Source organism: Apus apus, chromosome 7 (genome assembly GCF_020740795.1).
Source record: "Apus apus isolate bApuApu2 chromosome 7, bApuApu2.pri.cur, whole genome shotgun sequence".
NCBI classification, from domain to species: domain Eukaryota; kingdom Metazoa; phylum Chordata; class Aves; order Apodiformes; family Apodidae; genus Apus; species Apus apus.
Genome location: NC_067288.1, coordinates 14,613,245 through 14,638,425, shown reverse-complemented (window position 1 = coordinate 14,638,425; position 25,181 = coordinate 14,613,245). Strand labels below are relative to the sequence as shown.

Genomic DNA, 25,181 nt, shown 5'->3' with positions numbered 1-25,181 from the left:
ATGTCTGTTCCGAACCAACGACGTTCTATTATTATTAACCCTCCTCCACCAGAATACATAAATCACAGAAATAGTGGTTGTCAAACAAACCAACTTCAGTACTTAGAGAGGGTGGTCTTGAAAGCCCTGTGGAGACATAACTTCTCGTGGCCATTTCTTCAGCCTGTAGATGCAGCAGCACTGAATCTTCCTGTAAGAACCATTTTGGAATTGGAGTAATAATATGTCAAGTATTGCAGGACTTGGGAATTAATGGTAGTTTTAAAAGAGTTTTTTCCTTATGGAACAGAACATTGAAGACTACTTCTGCATATGAACTCCTTTAATTAATCCAAGTCTGCAAGAAAACTGCTTTCTCTCTGGTTCATACTGAATGCTGCATTCTTGTTCATCTACTTTCTGATCTGAGACTATAGTAAATCAGTATTTCTAAAGGATAATAAGAAAGCTTAGACAGGCCTCTTGGAGTTTCTACATGTTAATGTTCTGTCTTGTCTTCTTTCCATCTCCCTGCTGGTTTAGCCATATTTCTTAACAATGCATATGATGAGTATTTTCTTTTGTCATTGAGGTTTCTTATTTTTAATAGGAGGCAATCAGTCTCTCTAAATGTCGAATACTTCATGATGGAATAGAGGATCTGATTGACCCTAAAGTAAATAGACAAATCTGGATCCAGTTTGATGCATAGGAGTAATTATGCTTGTAGTACATCTTAATTTCAAATCAACTTTGGCATCTTGCTCTGAAGTTTCAAGAATAAAATATCCTTGCAAAAACAGGGAAGAACAAAAGAGGTATGGTGTTCTCATCACACCACATTGGTAGAACAATCCTCTAGGAAACAAAAAATGTGATGCTTACTTTGTTGTTCTGTGTTGTCTTATGGGTTTATTTATAATTTAATTGCAACAAAGTGAATTAATATGTCTTGTAACAAATTGTCTTAATTCAGGTATCTTTAAACTCCAGTTTTGCATCACTCCAGCTTTTTCAGTCAAATGAAAACATAATTTATTCACACAGTGGTATTTCAAATGACCAGATACTGCTCTTGGTAGATAAGTAGAAAGGTATTAAATAAACCAGGGTGCATTTCCTGTGATTCCTTCTAACCCCACCCTAGCCTACCCCCAGCTTTAGCTGTATTAAGTTGTCTCAAATTTCCAAGACTAATTTTGCCAAATCATTGCTTCTTTTTAGAACAGACAAAACCCTTTATCTGCAGCTTTTTCTTTTGATGAACTTATTTGGTCAGTTTGTTGAAAAGCACGGTCAAAGTTACTGTCTTTCTGTGTCTCTTCTTACCCTTTCACCTTCTTGGAAGGAACTGTCACTTAAGGTTAATATTAAGGGTCATTCAATCAAAGCTGCAGCAACATTTGCAGCTGGCCTCAGGCCAGTTCTGCTTCTCTGGATTTCGAAGGCAGCCACTTGACTTCCAAAGTATGTGTTATCTCAACCACTGCACAATAACAAGCAAAAGTCTGGCTCCCTTGCAAGGATAATGAAGGTATTTTCCTCCTTTGCCTCTTTCCTTCAGGTGTCAGAAGATGCAGAATGGACAATACTTAATTATTAGCTGTGTTATTTAAAAATTCTCTTGCATTTGTTTTGTTAAATTCAATGGTCTGCATCAAGATGTATTTAGCTGTTTTTATTTCACTAAAACTGACAGTTAGGACAGCTTTAGGAGAAGTAACTTTACACCATTACAATGTATATGTTAACTTAGTGGGGATATTCCTGTTGTGATTTCTTAAAGGCACCAGCAACCTCACACTCATCACAAGCTTTTAGCCACCCTACCAAAATAAGCACAATAGTTCACATTCCAGCTGCCTTTCAGTCATATTACCACACCTTCACTAGACTAACCCTGAGGAGAGAGCCAATAAAACCCAAAGGATGAAGTATTTGATCAGCAACTGTGAAAACTTGGCAGCTCCTTTTTATCAGTGACTGAGTCTTTGACAAAGTCAGTCTTCGGCTGCTTTTCCTCCTGTTCTGTAAACTGGAGAGCTACTTCAGGTAATGGCTTTGAGATAACAAGTGAGAGGTACGTATACTTTTCATAAGTACTGCTGCCAGTCTTTCTCTGGATCCTGTTAAAAAAAAATATTCTTTGGGGCTTTGAATGGTGTATGTTACATGAAAGAGCGAGGAGAAAACATGAGGGGAAGAGTTCCTGAAGACTTATTTCTGGGGTGCCTATGACTATAGGAGAAAATCTTTAAATAAAATATTCCATCCAACATAATGCAGTTCTCCCCTTTGCAATTTAGCTTTTATCATTAAATGTGTAAGAATATTCATGTCCTAATATTAATTATACCTGTTGTGTGACTCTTTCAAAACCACAGGATTACTACAGTATTATAAAGAAACCTATGGACTTGAGCACCATTAAAAAGCGTCTGGAACACAATTATTACACAAAAGCTGCAGAATGTACTGAAGACTTTAAAACTATGTTCTTTAACTGCTACGTATATAACAAGGTATGCAAAATAAAATCTCTCACCATTAACTGATTCTATTGAACAATAAAAACAAGTCTAAACCAAGCAAATGGTTATTAAAGCATGCACAAAATCAGGCAGGTTCTTCATGACTTCTTGAAACTATTTTCTCTGAATGGGGGGGTGGGGCTTGGTTGCTAGGGTTGACTGAGGGCTTGTAAGTCAAGTCTAGGCTGCTGTTACAACAGAGTGCATAGCCTTTTCTGCACAGGAATTCCACCTGCAAAATCTCTGGGGTTTAGCTGCAGAGGTCATGAACACTGAGCACTATGTAACTACTATACAAGTTTAAGGATAGCAACTCTGAGCCATGCAACACTCCTCCAACAAGTTTAGCATAACTGGAAGTGTAAGCATCTCCCTGCACTTTGACACTTGTTGGTTGTGTCTTAGCATCTTTAAGCTACAACACCTTTCTTCAGAACATAGTCATGAACAAGGGAGTTGAGGATCTGCCCCCTTCTGCCTTTGTTGTGGGAAGTATTTGGATATAAAGCAAGTAGGGCTGTGCAACAGAACAGTGGGAGGAGTATTCTTTCAATAATGAAAGCCAGATGTATTGCAGTGAGTTGGGGAGTGGACAAAGATAGCAAGGACTTGTAGAACTGGTGGTATGTGTTGATCTGTTTGAGTAGGATTCTGTAGACTGTTTATTTCACAAGGCAGCCCTCCATTCCCACAGCCTCTCCTTTACTCTGAATGTTACTATATTTTGCAGCCTGGTGATGACATTGTGTTTATGGCCCAAGAACTAGAAAAAGTGTTTATGCAGAAAATAGCCCAAATGCCACCAGAAGAAAAAATATTGATTCCCAACAAAGGAAAGAGAAAACGAAATAAGCCAGAAGGTAAGACCTGTATTCTGTGTTGATTGGTTAACATATTAAATAAGCAAAACCTGGAAACAGAGAGTGTTCCGTAGCATGTCACAACTCAACCCTGGAGCAGTTGGGGTGCTCTCCACTCTCTCCAGAGCATATTAGACAAGTAACAACATTGCTATAAGGCTTTAGCAGATGCAGTGCAGCCATATTTTTTATACATATTAATTTTCTATTTTCTATTAATGAAGTATTGTTAAGACAGGATAAAAATCAGAATTAACAATTCCATTAGTAGTGTAACAGCGTAGCTTCACAGGCAAACTTATGGTGAAATGCAGTGGTCTTGCTCACAAAAAGGATTATGCAGTCAAGATTCCCCAAACTTTTGAGCAAATCACATAGCAAGTGCTTAAAGTGACATTGGGAAGCCCAACTGCAAGGGGTCAGGTGATTGGATCAGATTTATTCATCACTGACTTCTTACGGCTTTTAATTGATCTCATAGCTTGTTTCACTTGTGCAAAGGACTCACTTCTACATCTCAGCTCTCAAAATTGCCAAAGAATAAATATTTATCTTGATAGAAGTAAGACTATGCAGTGCCTGGAATCACATATGCATCTCAACAGGTACATTTGGAGGTCTCTAAGTAGTCCCCCAAACTGGCTTGGAGGTACTGCTGTCAGTTGTTGGGGAAGAGTTAGCTACATCTTGAAAGAGCTGTAAAGCTTCTTCACCCTTGCCTTCTCACAGCCATGCAGCAGTGATCTTAACTAGCTCAGTTCTTACTGTGTCACTTAACAGATGCTTTTATTAATTGGCTAACCACATAGCTCTTCAGGGTCTCCTGAAGACTTCAAATGTTTCTGCAAAATAGTATTACAGTTTGCTAGATCTCTGTACTTTCCTCTTCAAGTTATATTTGAGGAGCCAAACTCTCTACCGTGGTCTGATAGATGGATATGGAAAAGTAGTGGATTTTTTGGTCGTTTCTTGAGAATATTGAGGGTCTAGGGGGAAAAAGAGAATACTCCTCTGGCTTCCTGCTCTTATTAGCTAATTTGAGTAAAATCTCAAGCAATTAATTGCCTTGGCAGAATATACTGGTTCAACTAGTAGAAGTGACTGTAGTAAAAGATTTCCCTCTGAGGTTAATCCACAGCTTACTTGAAGCCAAATGTGCATGACTTCATACTATGTTCTAGCTGAGGTAGTGATGGTCATAAGCAGAGGAGGATACCAACATTGCTATATGTAACAATGCTCTTATTTGTATTTATTTGTATAGTTTGAATGTGGAAGAGTGATTCCATTAACAACTGTTCTATGTGAACATGAAATAAATTAACTGGAATATTTAAGACCTAACTTTTAAGATTTCCTGTTTTAAACCAACCAGAAACACAGCAGCCAAATTCTGGGACTTCAAATGAACAAACCACAACTCAGAAACAAGCTGAAAGCAGTGAGCAGCCTCCATTGATGACTCAAGAGCGACATCATGTTAAACTACCTCCTTTGGCTGCTGCTCAGCTGACTACTTTAATGCCAACTGCAGTCCCTAAAACAGAAGTAAGTCTTCTCAAACGACTTTCAGAAACAAAGGTATTAAAATTGCTGCTTCAGGCTCTAACAGTAAAAACACAGAAGCCACACTTATTGCAGTATCTGTTAAGGGAGAAGCCACTCCAGCAGACACACACCGTCCTAGGAGTCCCAGACATAAGCAAGCCTTTACTGCTAGGATCAAAGTCTCCTTGCAGAGGGTGAGTGGATGAGTGCTCCTTTCATACACATAGGCTCTCTCTCAAGTGATTCCCTTTTCCTTAGGTTTGGCCCTAGGTTTCCCATAGAGGACTCTCTGGTATCAACTCTTAGATAAAAAAATAATTCTTCAGACAGTACAGCAGAAAAACAGCTAGAGCTGGGTGCCTCCAGGGAGGGACCTTGAACGAAGAAATCCCTAGGCAATTGTATCCTTGCAATCTATGCACTTGCCCCTCATGTTCTTCACATGCCTCTTGGTCCAATTTCTGGTCTGGGATCTTTTAACACCTTATTGGATTATTTCTCTGTCTCAAGACAGGCTATTAACTGTCTCTATCTTGCCAAGTTGTTTACAGCTTCTGTTGGCAGTTATAGCCTCTTCTGGTTTGCAATTCTTGTGCATCTGCTTGCTGGCAGAGCATGGATTTAGGATAAACACTACTTAGCAACAACTACAACATCAGTGCGTTATCAGCCTTACTCTTCATACTAAATTCCAAACACAGCACTGTAACAGCTACTAGGAAGAAAATTAACTCTCTCCCAGCCAAAAGTATACCTGGGTGAAAGTTTACAGCTTGCAGCCACAGGTTTCAGCAAATCTAGCTACTGATGCTAACAAACAGTATCCCTAACAGCACAACCTTATGCTGTGAGCCCTGCCTCCCAATGCTGAATTATTGACTTGGAGTGATGAATTCCATTTAAAACTTACTAATTTAGGCTAAATGTCTAGTATTTCTTAACAACATGGTTTAAAAACATCTTTTGTGATGGAAGATAGTAAGAGCTCTCTATTAAACCTTCTGGGTCAATGCGGATTCTAGAAACTAAGCAGAAACTGGGATGGCTGCTTGGTGCATCTTTTCTTATTTGTGTGGTTTTAACAAGTTTTTCTCAAAGAAACAAAGTGACCTTCAAGATGGTCACTTTTGAAGTGTGCTACTATACTTCTGTAGGCTTCACTTTGAAGTAGAAACTATTCTTTCCTTGAGGTGTAGATAACTGTTTTAGTATTAAAATAAAGCTATTTCTAACTTCTAGTTAATGATTCTGCATGTTTTCAATGTAAATCAAATGCTTGATTCCTCAAGAATAGCATGCTTGCTTAAACACTGTGTAACTACATTGGAGGGAGTTTATAGATTGCAAAAGCAAATTCTTGTTAACTGCAATCTGAATTGTATGTGAACATCTGATGCTTTCATCAGATACAAACTCCTGTATTGAGTTGGTTTTGGTTTTCCTCTTCCAATGAGGAACAGGCACATGTGCCAGGCTCTCTTACTGTGTATATTTACACTTGATGATCAAACACACATTGTATCAATTCCAAACCAAATATCACCCAGGTTAAAGAGAAATAAAGATAAACCTTGTACACAAAGCCCTCAATCAGGCTTAAAAGCTAATTGTAGTAAATTTTGCCCTTTCCATGGCAGTCATCTTGTGGTAACTCCATAATGTACCAGTTTCTTAGAATCTTCTCAAATGGCTAAAAACTGACTGCAACCTGACCTGCAGCACTTTCCTGCAGTTCCTTCCTTTACATCTAAGATTGAGCTTGGTGTGCTGTTCTTGCAGTGCCTTGTATGTTTTCAGCCTGAACTTGTGCAAGTACCACATTCTATTCTAACTCCAATTGCTATAAATAGTTATTTTTTAGATTTTTTTGTGTAGTCTGAAAGCTGGACATTCTCTTGCTGTTCTAGACATCTGTATTTTATTCTGTAAAATCTTATTTTCCTAGGCAAAAAAAGGTGTGAAAAGGAAGGCTGACACTACAACTCCTACTACTTCAATATTCACAGCCAAGGGTAAATTTTCTGTAACATTTAATGAAAGAAAAGCTGTAATGCATGAAGAGGTGAAAATGAATGTATGATACCAAATAATCTTCCAACAGATTCTCAGCAGTCACCTCAAATTCTTAAAAAGACTCAGTTGTCAAAACAACTAAAACATTGTAAGGAAATACTCAAAGAAATGTTTTCAAAGAAACATGCAGCATATGCACAGCCTTTCTTAAAACCTGTTGCATCTTTTTCGCTTCATGAGAATCAAGGGATCACCAAACATCCTACAGACCTGGGAACCATTAAAGTAAGTATGTTTAAGAAGGAACAGGGCTACATGTGTGGTTGCCTGAATAACTTGTGTAATGACTGGATTTTAACAGAGTTAGCTGAAAAGGTGTCATGAAAGCTGCTTCTCCTTTGAAAGAAATAATGGGCATAGAAACCACATAACACTTCTCTCGCAACAAACTATGCCACAGCTCACTGAAGAAAGTCTTCTAAATCTCATTGTGACCATAAGCATAGTGGCTTATTTACTTATCTGTTGAAACAGCTAATATAAGTAGTGAGGGAATTACCATCTCCATGAAGCACTTCCAAGCAGGCTGCATGCTAAGTATCTTTTAGTGTATATATGCACTGCTGTCACTAATTCACTAAAACAAAATGCAAGTCTGTAATGTCAACTTCTGCTCTCTCTGAATCTCCTTGATTAAGTGCCCTGGAACCTCAGCATCAGGCATTTATTTGACACGTATCACATTTTCTGTAAAAAAGGAACTCTTCTAGATGGAGGTATGTGGCCAGTGCTTTGTGAAGACTGCACACATGCCTGAGGTTGAATTGTTTAGCCAAGTTAAGATCCACCTTTGTGGAGAAGGTTGAATTTCAGCAGTCTACTGAACTATCTTGAAAACTGGCTTCTGCAATGTGAAAGTTATATCCCAGTTTCTAGCCCATTACTTTGACTCAATCAATCATGAAATAGGCTTTGTATAGATACCATGCTTAGAATTAAAAACAATTACTGAGTACATGACCACATAAAATCACCTGAGCACTGTTGCCTTGACCTAGTGCTGAAACTAGTTCTATGAAGTCCTTACAACACTTATAGTTAGCAAATCCATTTAAATTAGGAAATTATCTTCCTTGGTTAAAGGAACAACATAGAAAAGAGAAGCAGGTCTTGCCATAACAGTTCTTACAATATTTAGTGTCTTGATAGAAGATTAACCTGACAGTGCATGTCAAAATTATTATTCCTCTTTTTCTGTCAGTTAATAGTGATGCTCTCTTCCTTTATGACCTAAATGTGTACTAATTTTCTTTTCCTCTAGAAAAAAATGGATAATTTTGAATATAGAGATATACAAGAATTTGCTACAGATGTTAGATTAATGTTCATGAGATGCTACAAACATTATCCTCCAGACCATGAAATGGTTGCTATGGCAAGAAAATTTCAGGTGAGTTATCACTTAAGTCAGACTTGAAAAAGAGTAGAACTAAGACTTCTTTGTGGTCATCTCACACCCTGATGTAGCATCTAGTAATGTTAACAACTACTATATTGCTGTGTAGTTCTAGGAAACAAGCAGCAACTTCATGATGTTTGTAGACATCTGAAAAACATGTTGACCTCTCTGATGTTTCCAAACTTAAATCTTTAGGATGTTTTTGAGGCGCACTTTGCGAAAATTCCTGACAAACCTGTTGCAAGTGTTCCTCTGCAACAGCCAACAAAAGAAGTTACAGAATCTTATTCTAGTGAGAGCAGTACTGATGACTCCTCTGAAGAAAGATCATCTGAAGACACTGAACAGGAGAGAGCAATGCACATTGTCAAGCTTCAGGAGCATGTAAGCATTAGTCCTCTGTGCATGACCTAGAATCTCTCTGGTAGTACCACTTGCATTGTCCATTCTAAGGCCTAGCATCAGGAATCAGTATTTAAAAGACTGGATAATAATTTGTTTTTCTTAATACAGAACTTTATTCATGTTTGGAAGCACCTCCAACTGTTAAGTGAGTAGAGCCTCAGCAAATATGAACTGGTTTTAGTGAATAATTGCTCTAGTAGTCTTGCCTAGTATTTCTTCAGATGACTCTTAAACTTCCAAACACTGTTGCTGTGGTATGAGAGCATCCAGATAATCCACATGTAGCTTAGTGTTCTTCTGTTCTTCTAACAGTGGTATTCCCTTCATTTGATTGAAGAGCTCTGTTCTCTTGCTCAGTCTCTTTTAAGCCAAACAAAAGCAAGTCCTTAAGTTCTACTTCAGAAAGTTCATTATGGAGTAAAACAGAAGGAATCTCATGCTAATGTGAAACTTCACTGGCTAAGAGTGGAATGGGTCTTGCTTTTGCATGAACATAACTTTAACTTGCTGCTGCTCTGTCTATAAACTATGGGGAAAACTAGCATTTATTCTGCTAGTCACATGAGGGACAGTTTTCAGTATTTGTCAGAGAAGTATATAGACCATCCATCTATGAATATGGGCATGAGGATAATATTGGCCTTTGCAACAGTGAAGTATTTCAGTGTGTCTGAATTCTAATTCTCATTGTCTGTGTTCCTTCTCATTCCAATGAGGTTGAAACAAATTTGTGTTTCTCTGAAGCTGTTAGTATGTCCCAACTAGCCATTTTTAATCACAAAATATCTGGGGTTTATGGATTGAAGATGCACAAGGCCTGTTCCACTAGCCCAATCCAGTAATGTTGTAGAGGTCTAACCTAGTATGGCTCTTATGTGCTTCCCAAATGGTTGAAATGAAAGAGAAGCTGCTGGATACTCCTACAGCCATGTTTTTTTGCTATTTTATTCTTCACTAGATGCTAGAAGAGATATGCTGCTAGAAATGTTTGCATAAACTAAGTAGCCTTACATCTTCTATAATACATAGTCTGTGAGTATATTATAGTAAGATGCCTGGAAAATCTGATTTGGGAAGCAAACATCCTATGAATAGCCACTCAGCCACAAATCTCCTGTGATATTTCGGGTCAGTTTATTGTTCATCCTACACTGCCTATGACTATTGTGGGATTTTTTTTCTTTTTGATAGCTTAAAGCTATTCACCAGCACTTGCAGGCTCTAACCAGAGGATGCTTACCTAGACTGAAAAAGAAAAAAGAGAAGGCTAAAAGGGAGAAAAGTAAGAACAAGGAAAAATCCAAAATAAAAAGCCTGATTCAAAAGAAGAAAAACCTAAAACACCAGAGGAAATCTAAGAAAAAGCTGTCTTTAAACATGTAAGTGTGGGACACTAGTGTGGGTGTCAAATTACTTTAAACTGCTGGTACTGAGATACACTTTTTCCCTTGCAGTCAATCAAAGAAAACCATGCAGCAGGTCTTGTTGGCATGTAAGTCAGAAGATGAAGATGGTGCCAAGTCTATGAATTATGATGAAAAAAGACAGCTGAGTTTGGACATAAATAAACTCCCTGGAGATAAGCTTCGGAAAGTTGTCCATATAATACAGTCAAGAGAACCTTCACTGAGGAACTCTAACCCTAATGAGATAGAAATTGATTTTGAAACTTTAAAGGCTTCAACACTCAGACAACTACAGAAATATGTGGCAATCTGTTTGAGGAAGAGACCAAGCAAGCAGCAGGGTATGTAGCATTAATGATGCTTTAAAAACAAACAAACAAACAAAACCAATCATAACAACAAAACATCCCTAGACTTGGTTTTGGTTTTGCTGCAATGTTAACTTCTGAATCACATGCAGATAAAATACCAACAAAGTCAAAAGAAGAACTTATTTCTGAGAGGAAACAAGAGCTCCAGAAGAGACTACTGGATGTCAATGGTCAACAGAACCCTAAGAAGAACCTCAAGTGTAATGTGACTCTTTTATTCATTTCCAACAGGAATAGTTTAAAATGGGATTATTCCTTTAGGTTTTTGTACTGTTGTGCTGCTGCAGACTTTCTCCTCAGAATAGTTGAGGTCTTAGGCTTCCCACTACTAGCCTTAGAATTCTTTCTACAGTGAATGAGCTGGGTCACAGCAGCAAGTATGGTCAGCTACTTGTCCTCTCTAAAACATCTTCCTTATTCTTGCAAGTAATCCTTTATTACCAATAAAGATTATGACAGTCTGAGAGCTTAAGGGACACCTTCTCCGTTATGCTGACAGATGAAAACAAGGTGGGGGAAGGAGTGTCCCACAGTCTGTATTTGTTTGCAACTCACTTTCTGTGACTTAAATATTCAAGACAAACTCTAGTCACACTTGTTACACTGCAGCCTCATTAATGTTGTCATGCTAGCAAAACTTCTGCATCAGTGGCAGGTGTGCTGTGTTACCTTAGTCTTAAGGAAGTGCCTTAGGAGAATCAATTCAGTTTTTCAGGCAATCATACATTTGATTATCAAAGCCAGAAATTCAGTATGTACTTGAGCATATCTACACCTGCTGGCCGTTCTTTCCAGGGACTGAGAACAGATCGATGCAGTTGATGTTACTATCATAAGTCAAGTTGTTCCTCTTTAAAATAGTGAGTGCTACTATTGCCCTCTATTGGATATCTATTAAGCTGCTGTGTGAAACCAGTTAGCTGAAATGATAGAAGCAGTCCTGCAAGAGACAAGCTTGCATCCAGCATCAGCTCAGGCAACAGTTTTCCTCTCTGGTAAACATGATAGCCTGAAAACATCATAGAAAGAAAATCTTGAAGAAGCAGCTGAAATAAATTATGAAGAATGTGTTGCAGGGAGAGTGAGGAGGCAGGCCAGGGAATCTTTACAACTGGCATCTGGCTTGTTTACAAGAGTTAAGTTGGCACTTAACAAAGACTTGTATCCAGGGAAACGTATTCATGTAGCTTCCATTTGCAAAGCTTCTATTAGAGCAACACACTTTGAAAAAGCTTTTTGACTGCAAAATCCCTATACATTGAGTTAAATTAACCCTACAGATGCCAAGTAGTCAGATGGTGGGGAGATGGCAAAAGATTACAATTCTGCAGTACATATGGCTTAGAAAAGAGTTGGCTATAGATGAAGACCACAGAAACAGGCTCTTAACAGCAGAAAAACTTAGGGAGGAAAACTGCTTAAATTGTGTCTTAAGATAGCACATTTTTAACCTACTTTAGGATTGTGAGCTGTGTGATTACAGCTTCTCCTTGGCTATTTCATTCATTCAACTAACTTGCTGCTGGTAAATCTTCTTCCTCTAGAATGGTCTCAAATCCACTGCTAAGTGGACAGTGGATGAGGAAATAGCAAAAGATGCACTGTTATATGGAAGAATAGACCTAACAAGGTTGATTTAGTCTCCATTGCAAGTTGGTCTAAATTCTTTCTTTTTCTCCCACAGTTGAAAACAGTGTGAAGTCCAGTCTTAGACCAAGCAGACTGAGTGACAGCAGCAGCTCCTCAGACTCTAGCAGCAGTTCTAGCAGTGGTTCTAGCTCCTCAGATAGCAGTGACTCTGAATCAGGTCAGAAAGCTTCCTTTTGTATTTCTGTAGGCAAAATATTTGGTTTTTCAGTTAGCATCTACTGTTGCATATGCTTACCAAAGAATTTAGTTACCCTTGTAGGTTTGCTCCATGTTGAAAGCTCAATTACAGTGCTACTAAATTAGTGTCTTAATACTGAGGTTTTATAAAAATTAAGAAATTATTTTTTTAAATTTACAACATCCCCTTACCTTGTGAGTTAAAAACTACAGGGACCAAAATCAGCTAGCAAGAGGTCTGTGTATCTAACCTGGTGACTATTAGGCTATAGCTCACTTTTGTGATTTTGGTTCCTTTTTTGAAAGTGTGATTTAGGCTACTTTTATCTTCTAGTCTGCAGCATGAAAGGCACCTTACCTTGCAGGGTATGGCTTAGCCCCTAAGCTGAGGGACAGAAGTGTTAACAGGATTGACTGTAGAGCCCAAGTCTATCCTGGTGCTTAAGTAGTCTCAAGCTTGTTCCAGGGACATCAGAGTGCTGCAGTACCAGGATATTGACATTGTTTCTCTCTGTTCACAGAACTCTCTTTAATTTCCTAGGACAGAACAGATTTGTGAAACTGGAGTTTGCAATGTAGATATCTGTATGAGTTAACAGTGTAAGGTGAGAGATGAATGCTCAACTCTGCAGTGTGAGGATACAAACATGGTGAAGTAATTGATGGCAGCAAAGACTTAGGTCCTGCAGGAATCTTGGTGGCTTATTTTATATTTGGGAGAAATTTTCTAAACACATAAAGCTGAAGTCAAAGTATTTAGGATAGGAGTGTTCCTTTTGCAGTGAGGTTTAGCTCTCTAGGTACAACAGCAACTCACATCTCATGTGTGAGTAACGAAACATGGGAATGATTGATTAGGTTTTTTCCACCCACCTTGTGGTATTTACAGTGACAGAAACCTGTTTGAAACAGACTGGAATGAGGCAGAACTGTCCAACTTTTACGGAAAAGCCTAAGGTAAACTGTCTTGAATGGATATAACACTTTTTCTCTAAAGTTATGTTGTGTACAATGGTACTGACAATGATGTCACTTTGTCAGGAAACAACGAATATGGCTTGAATGCTACTTGTTCTGTAGGACTGGTTTACATGGAGACATAAAATCTGCTGTTTGTTAAAAGTAGCTTATGTATCTGTATAGAAACTGATGTACTACGAGACGTCTTGATGCTTTTACCTCTTACAAGAATTGTGGTGATTCTGTGCTGGGTGAAGAAGGGAAGAGAGGGGAAGAACACTCCACATCCTACCCTTCCATCCCACCCACCCCCCAAAAAAGGAAAATCCTCTCCATCTTGATCTTTGAGTATAGAATTGACCTAATGAACAGTGCAAACCCTGCTTAAATATTTTTCTTTATCTTGATAACCTCACTTCTACTCTGGAAAACAAACAAATTGTACAAGATACTAGTAATTTTCAGGATACTTTATATTAGCTATTACTATAGTGGTATTATAAGGGACAACAGTTTTTATCTATACATAATTTTTAATACCGCTGATTGAATTGCTCTATTCCTGTATATACAGTGGGTGTTGATTCTTCTCAGTGTTTAGCTGCCTTTCACAGTTTACCCTGAAGCTACCAGAGATAGAGCCCTTGGATTTCAAAGCAAGATCACACCAAAGCCTTAATTCTTCTTACAGTAGACTTGCTTTCACTTAAAGTGCTTATTTGGATACAGGGAAATAGGCTGCATATTATTCAGCTCCTCCTTCTGCAACTTCATAAGGAAAGACAGAGGAGGAATTATGCAATGCCTTCTTTTTTTAAAAAAAAATGCAGCCTCGGCAGTGATAGAATGACAGCAATAAACCTATGAAAACAGGATACAGGAATTAAGCTTCAGCTTGGTCAGGTATAACAGCACCTGACTTTTTGAGTAACAACAAACATGACACTTCAAATGCTTGCATTGTGTTTTGTTCTCATGGGTCTTCTGTATCTGTCAGATGAAGGCAGTGCAGTTCACCTCTTGGGTTTTTTGTCATCTAGACTCTTAGAAAATGCTAGGTTAATATCACAATACAAGGACTATTGAATCCTGTAAACAGTGGAATTGAGGCAGTGGTAAGGAAAAGGGGGTCAAATAGCTATGTAAATTAAGATTTGGCTGTATTAACTACTGCAATCTCTTTTAAAGAATACCATTGCATTTACAGAGGACATCTTGCAATGCTGTTCTGCAAGCACAGACCTCATCTCTTACTAGTAACTTGCAGAACTGTGGATTGTTTAAACTGCAGCAGCCACCTCCCAACGTACTGCAGAGACTTCAGCCTTTACAGAATAGATCACTTAAGCCATCAGAACAAAAATCCCAGTCTCCTTCAGGTAACATCTTTATGGCAAGAAGCATGGCTGTATTTGCTGAGGAAAGAAGGGATGGCTGAACTAATGTTTGTCCCTGCTCAATAAGCTTATATTGGGGTTTTGGAGGTTATCAAGTGGGTCATAGAAAATCAAATCTTAAAAAAATAAAAAATTAAGAGCATGATGTAAATACAAGTGTGGCAACACTGGGGATGGGCTAGGGTTTCAGATTACTGGGGCACTTGTGGTGGTGCAGAATAGTATTAAAACAGAAGGAGGTGTCCCTCTGAGACGGAAAATGACACCTTGATGAACCAGGGTTACAGGAAGTGCTGAACACCTTGAGGCAGGAATCAGATGCTTAAACCTATCACCACTACACATGTATATGTCTGAAAAACCTACTAGCTGGATTTAAGGCTTGGTGCTGCAGGCCCTCTGAACTGATTGCTGTTGTCTAGACATCAAATATTAAGTTGCTTAGAAACTTGATCCAAGAAGGTACTCATTTCCTTCCTTAACTTCAAAAGGTCTAATCACTTCAGACACTCCTGAGTTTTTGGTAAAAGACAGCTTGAACCAGCTGCTGATTAACTGAGAAATCAATGAAAAACTAATTTAAAATACTTTTCTCAAATCTTGCAGCTAGGATACATATCTTCTCATATCCAGTTAATCCAGAGATTGAAACTGTGACACTACTTTTTTTCTCAGGTATGATCTCGGCTGTGTCTGCTCTGTGTGATGCTCCAGACCAACAAACGCCTCCAGATAGTCCAAGGACAGATCAGTCTTCTCTCACCCAGTGCACACATGCCCTTCCAGAGGTGAATACATGCTTCTCTCCAATGCATTATTTTCAAGTAACTTATTTAAAGCATGTTCTTACTCCTTTAAATAAGCACTAATACCATATTCCAGGCTCCAATTTGATGCAAAGAAGGCCACTGGAGGTTTACAACAAAAGTTATTGAGAACTCCACTAACTAAAGTTACTTGTATCCTTTAATAGTTCATTAATTGCTTGTTTGCTGCAACACAAAAGAAAAATTTGGCTAATCAATATATCCAATTTACAATATACTACAAAGCTTATTTTATTTTCAGTGCTATAGCTTAAAGTTAAGTAACCTTTGCACACATTCAGGTTAAAAGCCCACCCTGTAAACCTACAGTTTTACAAAAGAGATGGGTAGCTTAAGTGAAGTTCCTGTATTCTAGAAATACCAATGTTATTAGTTCAGTAATACTCTGAAGACTCGAGCTTTTCCTGGAAAAGTGTTGATTTTCCTTTCTGTTTCTAGAGCCATGAAAACTGGGGCTTTCAGGGTCATAGATAAGGTTGTGAAATATTTTGTCACTGTTGATTTCTGTCTTAATATTTTCTTGGAGAGTATCCTGGTCAGAAGGGCCTCAGTGTTGCAAAGTAAGTTATTGATGTTACAGTAGCAGCATGATCTCTTCTATCTTAAGACGTTTAACTGTCTTTCTCAACATGGTTTCAAACACAGCTGCTTTAGCACAAGAATGTGTCCTGCAAGAAAGGAAGAAAAGCAACTTGCCTTTTCCCATTTGCATCCACTAGCCAAAGGCAGCAAGTAGTATGTATTATGAGACTCGGGTTTGTGCAACACCTTACCCAGTCCAAGGGGATTACCACCCAATCTTATGAAGTGAAAAACTACCACTGAAGTAATACAGCTGCCCTTCACCCTGATCCATAAGCCAGAGTGGAGCAACTGGCTTTACAACAGTAAAAGGCAACTTCTGTTTTGTTGTACTATGTTAAGGGTTACAGAGCTTGTAACAAGTTCTCGTATTTTACCAGCTCCATCACTCAAGACATCTGAGCAGTTACTGTTTTAAATCCAGAATGCTAATGTAAGAACTTGCTTTGATTACTACAATGAGATCTTATTCTTCTTTGGTGTTTAAAGAAGTGAGAACTGCAAAAAATTATTGCTCTAAGCTTCCAGAATCTTTAATCCTGCTGCTGTATAATAAGGATCTACACATTCAGAACTTCAGAACATATTGTGAAGTTTAACTTCTCTTCTAGGTATCCAACACAACTTCCCAGGTTGACAGTGCTGACTGCAGTAAACAAGATGAGCAAACATTACAGCTAGATGAATCAAATACACTTCAAAACAAGGACAGTGAGAAAACTGAGTCAATATCCATAAGTCAAGATCAAAGTATGTATTGTCATAATAAAAACTGTTACTGATATAAGAGTGCACAGTTAAAAATGTATATGAACCTGGTTTAAAGAAATAAAATGCTGAGTATTTGTACATGAACCAGTTCACAGAATAATGGAGGGGGTGCAGTTTTCCTTTGCTCTTTTTCTTTGTGATTTACAGGTTTTTTTGAAAGAAAAAAATAAGTGAAATGCATGTTTGGTTCTTTTTGTGTGTTATATAAAGCAAATTACTTTTCTGGTTTAAGAACTTAGCTTTCCGACTTTAGTACTAGGGATAAGTAACTCAGCCTTCCAGCAAGTCTGAGGGAAATGATGCTCTGATCTGATATACTTCCCTGGCCCTTAAGATGTCTTCTGCTGAAGCTTCATGGAGTTATCTTCATAGGCCACTTTCTGTGTATTTTGAGTTACCAGCTCTGGCTCTTGATGACAAGGATTTGATAGTAAAACAATGTCAGACTGGCTTTTACCATGGAACACATTAGTTATTACAAGAACACAGGTTCCCTGGAACCTGTGTTCCATATAAAGATGCATCAGACCTGCTACATATTTCAAACTAAAGAATTCTAAGCTGGACTGAACATCCATGTTGACAGCCTGGTGTTATCAGATATGCTCGCTTAGGTTCCTGCTTTACTCTTTCCTCTCTAGACTACGTGTATAGGCTTGAACAGGGGAGGGAACAAGCTTCTCAAAACTTACTGAAATTAAAAGGTGCAGCCTTCTCACTGATTAATTATTCTGTCATTGCCACAAAATAATGCTGGATATGTGAGTTGTATTAAAGCAACTCTAAAAATAGAGATTTAATTCAAAAAAATTCAGTTGTTTTTTTTTTAATGGCCTTAATACACCTATCCACACAAATACTTGACCCCCGGTGTTTAGACTTTAGCAGCAGGAGCCGGTACATCAGTTCCATGGATTCAGCTTATGATACTCACTTAGAAAGTTTGCAGGCTGCCTGAAACTTGATTTTCTGACCTATACACTGCATGGCTGAAACTAACAAGATCTTGGTGTTATCCTAATATGTTAAAAGGATGGGAAAACAAGCAGGAATAAATCAAGCTCACTGTTGTTATAACTGTAGAAAAAAAGCATAGCCAAAGTTTGCTACTTTTTATTGCTAAGCTTCATTTATTTTGGATTGTTTCCATCTTCCTCCCTTTTTCAAGGGACAGTTGTAGAGCAGCTCCCGTGTTTAATCTGGGAACTATTCAGTAATGAAGATCTGCCTTTGAGTAGACCTGAACTCCAGCATTATGTTGCATAGCAGAGTTTTTTACACTGTTATGCATATGTAGTTATGTCTCCTTCTATAATGTGGTGGTGTTTGAGTGTTCCTGCAATGATAGATGCCCCAGTTGTGCTTATTGCTGCCTTAGCCTTTCCACTGTTAACTCCTGTAGAAAACTGGAAGGGGTACAGGGGAAAATACAAGGGTTTGGCTTTCACTTTTTTTAAAAAAGTGTAAAAACTTTGCTAACCTGGAACAGCTTCAGGATCTATCAATGGGAAGCACAGAGTGCTCTTTATGCATCTACTTAGATCAAACCAGGGAAATGTATTTTAGAACTGGATGCTCAGAGCAACTTGTTGAATTTTGTAGAGAATCCCCATCTCAGGCATTTCTGTCAGGTTATCTGTATCTCTGAAACAAGAGTTTGTGATTTTAGCCTTGTGACACCTCTGCTGGTATGGGTGAAGGCTAAGTGTATTACTGAATTCAGTGGTGGCTTGATCAGAAGTTTAGCTTATGAAACTGAAACTTGCAAGCTTCCTTCCCTCCACATTAAAAAGCAGCACTCTGTGAAGGCTGGCATTGCTGGAGTAGCTCTAAAATGTCTGTTTTGAAGACCATGGCTGGAAATACTTTTGGTACAGCCCAATATTCATATGTTATATCTAGAGCTTTAAGACAGCTATAACTAACTATAAATTTAAATTCAAATTCACTTTCAGTTTCAGGTAGTTATTCTTAGTTGGTATAATAGATTGACCAATTTGATCTTAGCAATGGGGTTAACACTTTCCTATCCTTTGTGTAAAAAACCAACAACTTCACTTTCTTGTCAAATGTCTACTTACAAATAAATACTGAAACATCTCAAACTGCAGCAGAGGGTCATTGCTGAATGACCTAACATACTTATGTTGTTCATATCTGGTTCTAAAATAATGTTTTTTTCAGAGTACACCCAGATTTTCATCCCAGAAGCTCTTTAGAAAGGGAATATAAAAAGTAATACATCAGATTTTTTAAACCCTACTTTACAATGGCTTTTGTTAACTGTTCCTAGTATTAAACAAGTCTATTTTCAGGCTTACTGTAGGAAATTGTATCTGTTCCTGAACTTAAAAAGTTTTTTTAAGTCTTAAAATATTCAGGGAAAGTGTTTTTCACACAAAATAATATGGATCTTCTACAGTAACACAGAATATAAAAACTGTTAATCTGAAGTTGGTATTGTCAAAATAGCACTTCTACTTTGCCTGTGAAAATGTTGAGGTATTTTTCCCCTCACAAGTAACAAAGAGCTAACAGCATGAAGTATTCATACATCCTAGAGGCTACTGGAAATGTGATGTCTGGCCCTTCCTGGATGACCTATTTGCCTTTTTTTTTTTTTTTTTGGTGAAGTAAACAGACTGGAGAGCTTTTAAGCCAAATGAATTTACATGATGAATGAGGTACTTCTAAATAATGCTGGAATCAAAATGGAAGAGGGCTGGATGGGGAGAGGACAGGTGGTGAGCAACTGGCAAGGTGCTGTGTTGAGACCTTCTGACCAAAATTTCTGGGCATCATGCTTGGACCTCTCCTGGAATTAACAAAAAACTAATCTCATCTGTATTTGAGCTTAACCATTCCTGTCTGTCCCAAACTGGAGGAATTGTTCCGGTTCATCTCAAGCTTGGGAAATGTTTGGGAGCATTTCTGTCATTTTTAACCAAATAATAATGAGAAAAAAAATTTATAGTGTAAATTCTTAAGTCAATTTCTAGGATGACTGGATTATTATCACTTAAATTTGAGGAAACATAGTTTATAAAATGAACAAGACCAAAAAATGTGTTTTATTCTTCCAGCAGGTCATTGTACACCTAGTGATGAACCTAATGGCAAAAACACAGTGGAACCAAAATCCAAAATTCTTCAAAGAAATGTAAGTGCTACTCAAGTTCTATTTGAGGAGAAGAGCTTGAATATAATCAGTAGGATCAATAATTCCTTGTCCTGGGATCTTCTCTGGAGATCTGGTCTTTTATAATTCAAATAGCTTATGTCTCATAGGTCTTTGGTATTGTTATAGACTATATTGATTTGTCTCATTTCTAGTGCAAAAAAACAACCAAACAAAATCTATAGGCTCTGATAATTTCAGAAGGTAAAAATAACATATCAAAATGGTAATTAAAATTATAGTTTATTTCATCTAGATTTAAATATTAAACTATTAGTGTTCCTTGATCTAGTTCTAATATTCAAGATATTAATGTGCTTTTCTTTGCTGATCCAGTAACAGAAATAACAGTAGTGTGGAATATGGCTATGGGTACTATTGAAAAAGCTTTTCTGAAACAAGACAAAACACTTTTAATGACATTATTACAATTGAAAGATAATCTGAATGTTTTAATGAAATCTAAGCAAATATTTCCTTGCATATAATAAGTTATCTTAAATGAAGGAACAGAGGAATTTTCTTTGTTATTTAAAATCTTCCATGGTAATCAGTTATTTGAAACATTACATTAAAATTACTAGTCTAAATAATTGTGTCAGCCTCTAGGCCTAAAAAGTTTATATGTAGCCTGTTGAATTAAAATTTTCCTACAATTCTTCTTTAGGCACTGAAAACTAGACAATAAATTATTGTTTCAATTACAAAAATAAGTATTTGTTTCATAATATGTGACCTACTAGAAGCAGTACTTCTTCAGCATACAGATTTTATAGCGTGAAGAAAAGGCCACTAGAGGTTGGGAGGAAGAAAACATGGGTATTTAAAACAAACAAAACCCACAAGCCATATAGAAAACTATTGTTGCAAAAGGATTATGCAGAGAAATGAGATGGTTGTTTGCCATATTACTATATTGTCAATGGACCTTGTATAAGCTGAGTCTTGTGAATTCATGTTTTCTGGAATTAAAAAATAGAGATGTGGATGTAAAGAATTTGGTAATAATAGCTACAAGTGCTAATGATTTTTAGCACATTGCTAAAGAATCTCAAAGTTGATGTGAAAACATATTGAAGTTTGCTTAGATTGCTGTATTTGTACTAATATTCTCCAAAAGTAAGGATATTTTGTTGCAGATATTCCCAAACAGGTACAGTCAAAACAATGTTGTGCTAATGTAAGAACTAAGCAGATAATACTTGTATTTTTGCCTCTGCCATGTTTTTCTTACAACTTCAGGACACAAGATTTAAGAATATAGATTCCTGGGTGAGCTTATGTAAATCAATGACACGTCCAGCTCCGATAAAAGTATCTGCTGAGAGCTTCAAAGAGTTCAGGGAAGCTGCAATAAAGAAAAGGAGTGAGGAGGCCAAGAGAGAACTGCAGAAAATTACTGAAGGAAAAGAGAGGTTTGTAACCATGTCTGGTTAAATTTTTTTATTTATTTATTTATTTAATTGTACTGTACTGGAACTAGGGATGAGTGGTTTGGATTAGGTAAATACCATGTGAGAGGGATTGCAGCTGCCTCCATGTGATTGTGGGAGCTGTACAACTGTAAGCACAACTGCACTTCCAAAATCACAAACTGGCTTTTTTATTCTCTTGCAAATGAGCAGTAGCCAGGGCAATTCCAGTCTTATTGCTATCGTAAGAGGATAATCTAGTCTTCAAGAACTTGGTGCTAACATAGCTAAAGGAATCCCAGTGTGCACGACTTTAGGCAGCAGAATTCTTTGTGTTGCTGTTGGGAAACATACTCAAGAAAGCTACTGCTGTAGCATCTTCCTGAGTTGTCTGCAGCTACTGTTTTAGTGTGTGCCCACATACCTATCCCATCTGAGGTCTATTATTATGCTGAGTGGGATAAGTGACTGCCTACTAATTACTGCATTGCAGTAATATCTTAGATTGGTGTTTGCCATCTTTTTGAAATTCTACCTTCTGTAATATTTCCCTCTTCAGTAGTCTTAACTTTTTCTTGTCTGTTTGACCCTGTGAAACATAAGCCTGAGCTAGTTCCTAAATTCTCCTGCTCCTCCATGTCACTGGCTGTATTAGAATAGGTCACTTGTTCAGAGTGTATTATTTTAATACACAGAGCATTTGAGAGACTCACGAGTACACTCCCTGCTCAAAATGTGAACAGTCCAGGCACTTCCAGTTGCTGTAGGTTTCCACATGGAAGAATCTTGGCATGTAGCTCTATCAAATAAGGTACTACAGATGTTCGCCTGAAGTTAGTGAAATATAACTCAAATAATTAGTTGAACAGGAAAACAAAAAAAACAAAGTAAAAAAAAAACAACCAAAAAAAAACCAAACAACAAAGTAAAAGAAATGTGTGTATATGTCACGGTGCATGTAAGCTTTGTCTAGAATGTATGTAAATCCTGTGTGCATATAGATTGAAAATGGAACACAGGAAACATCCTAATACAGCCCAACAATTGTGTGCACCTACCTCTTACAAAGGGAGATTACTATGAACCAACAGGTAAATCAGAACCACAGTTTGAGAGCTATGTGCTAATCTAAGCTCTTTGCAGAATTCTCTTCAAGTGCAAAGGCTTGTTGTGAAGAAGAAAAAACTTCTATCCTATACTGATCTCTTCTGCTTTCTTTAAAAGTGGCCATGAAGGCACAGGCCTGGGTGCCATGGCAGCAACAGCCTGTGAGCCCCAGAAAGAGCAGAACAAACAACTGCCTGAAGCTCAAGAACCTACTCCTGTTCAAGACCGTAACTTGGCTAGAAAAATGGAACAAGAACGCAGGAGGACAGAAGCAGTAAGTTGCTGACTCTTGCCAGCTGTTTTTTTTTCAACTTGAGCAGGGCATAAAAACGTTAGCTCATATCCTTGCTTTAAAGGGCCTGACTGAAAACAGCAGAACTATCCTGAGGAGTTAGTCCAGAAAATGAAATGGGAAATTCAAAGTACGTCTTCAAGTGGTGGAATATTAAAAGCTGTCTGTTGATACTGTTGCTCCCATAAGTTTAGAATAATTGCATGGTAAAATGAAATTTTAAAGGGGAGTCCCGGCCTTTTGAATAACCTCAAACCTCAAGTCTTGCAAGATATCTGTCCTCTTTAGTATATTCCATGTCAATGAAATGCTAATCATACTGTTGTGGTCTGCAACATGAAAACTGAGCCTTTTAAATCATAATATTGTACAAAGGAATGTAAGAACTGCAGTGTGAGATCATGCTAGATTCAGGTAAGGTCTACTGAGGCTTTCATCCTGTTCAACTTTTTTCAGTGAGAACTTCAACATTCACACTCAAACTTGTAATAATGGAGGAAGCACAAACTTTTTAGGAAGAAGCTTTGTAGCTTTTTCTTAAATCTTTACTACTGTGAAGGTCAAATATTTAATAATTAATGTCCAGCTATTCTGAAAATACGTTAATTTGCTTTCTTGCAGATGTCTTGGACAATTGATATATATCAGCAGAGTGACATTATGGCAGCTTTTGAAGAATATCTTCAGTAAAGCTGTAGCTAAGATAGAAAAGACTTCAAAACTACTGCAAATTTTGTAGCTCTGAAAACGTATTAGTTAAAAGCTCAACATTAAGACCACTTTAAAGAGCAAGTAAGCTTGTATAAAGTGCTTTATATTAAAAGCTTGTTCATTGACACTTGAAGCATTACAAGACCTTTCTGCTGCTTGTTTACAGTATGTGTAAGCTGCTACACGGTGTTCTTTTGATTATAGTTTTATAAATTATATATATAAGAGAAAATAATAGCTTGTTGATTTTTCTCATTTTTTAAATAATTTTTTTTCAGAAACACTTGAGAATCTGTTATATTGTACATAGCCAGATTCCTGTGTTTGACTGTATTGTCATAGCGTTCTAAATATGTAACTACAGAAACTACATTAAACCAAGGTCTTGTCAATTACTGATTGCTATTAAAATTATCACTTTACTGTAACACGCACAGAATCTGGGCTGTGACAAAAAGCCTCTCTAACACTATAGGTTCTAAAGGGTTTGTAATGTTGTTTGTAATTGTGAAAAAAGTATCCTGGAACACTGACATTTCAACCATAAATCTTGCATACTTGCATGCTTTTAAGGCCCAGACATGTTGATCCTTTGTTTAATGTGTTTTATTTTAATATAACACTTGGATAAGGGTGCAAGCAAGTTTGTCAAATGGTTCTGGTTCTTCACAGAAAGAAAGTATCTAAAACATCCCACTTCTGGCTCCAGTTTGAAAGGCTTTCTGATTAATACAAGTTTTTATTAATGTTGGGATACTTGTTTGAAGTAGAACTTAGCATGTAAAAACCCAACCTTCTTATTGATAACATACAGCTATCTCAAATTAAGTACAGGACTAATACAACATTGTGTTATAGAATTAATACCAAAACACAATGTGTATTACAGAAATGTTGGGTGGAAGGGACCCCCTTGAGATTTAGTTCAGTGGCCTCCAAATCCTTTTCATCATGCTACCCTATCAGTAAAAGACTTCAAGCATGCACCCCCAAGAAATACATATTTATTAATTTAAAAGTATATACATGTTCAACTGTACTAATATGTATGTTATTAAAAATACACAAAAATAGAAATTAAGAGTATTTTAGATTATGTTTATTTCTGTTTGCTATGTGTTTTGTTTTGTAGTTTTTTAAAAAAAAAATCAGTTTGTATTAAATATTCTCTTCCCATACTCCACTCTGGAGGCCAGTGATCTAGTTGAACCTCCCCCTCAAAACTCCCTCTTTGGAGATCTCCTGTCTGTCAAGTTCCTGGATCAAAGTTGGAAGAGAAGGTGACACTGCCAGTGCTGTGGTGATGGTCTGCTACAGACCACCCCACTAAGTAAACTAAGCAGACAAGACTTGCTTGAATAACTGAATTTTCAGATAAAGGTAATAAATGGCATCTAAATTAACAACTTACAGCTAAAGTTTGCCTTAAAGTGGTAGCCTAGTCTTTCAGGTAGCAGACTGATGAGCTAGTGCTAGCTCCAAAATACTATTCTGTAATAAAATACTGTTCTGTATCTTTTACCTCTGCCATTGTTGGAATGGTAG

The 25,181-nt window shown here is 37.4% G+C and overlaps 1 protein-coding gene across 1 annotated transcript; it reads left to right on the top strand.

Moving 5' to 3' along the window:
- BRDT (bromodomain testis associated) lies at positions 1-23,615 on the top strand. The gene is given in 20 exon segments (XM_051624965.1): positions 1-192; positions 2,364-2,501; positions 3,241-3,370; positions 4,746-4,918; positions 6,864-6,966; positions 6,969-7,216; positions 8,253-8,381; positions 8,586-8,774; positions 9,987-10,174; positions 10,250-10,542; positions 10,662-10,772; positions 12,257-12,379; positions 13,289-13,356; positions 14,567-14,738; positions 15,432-15,544; positions 16,777-16,915; positions 20,023-20,096; positions 21,357-21,541; positions 22,751-22,907; positions 23,547-23,615. Coding segments are annotated over 20 exon segments (2,994 nt in total).
- Positions 23,616-25,181: the final 1,566 nt, after the last annotated feature.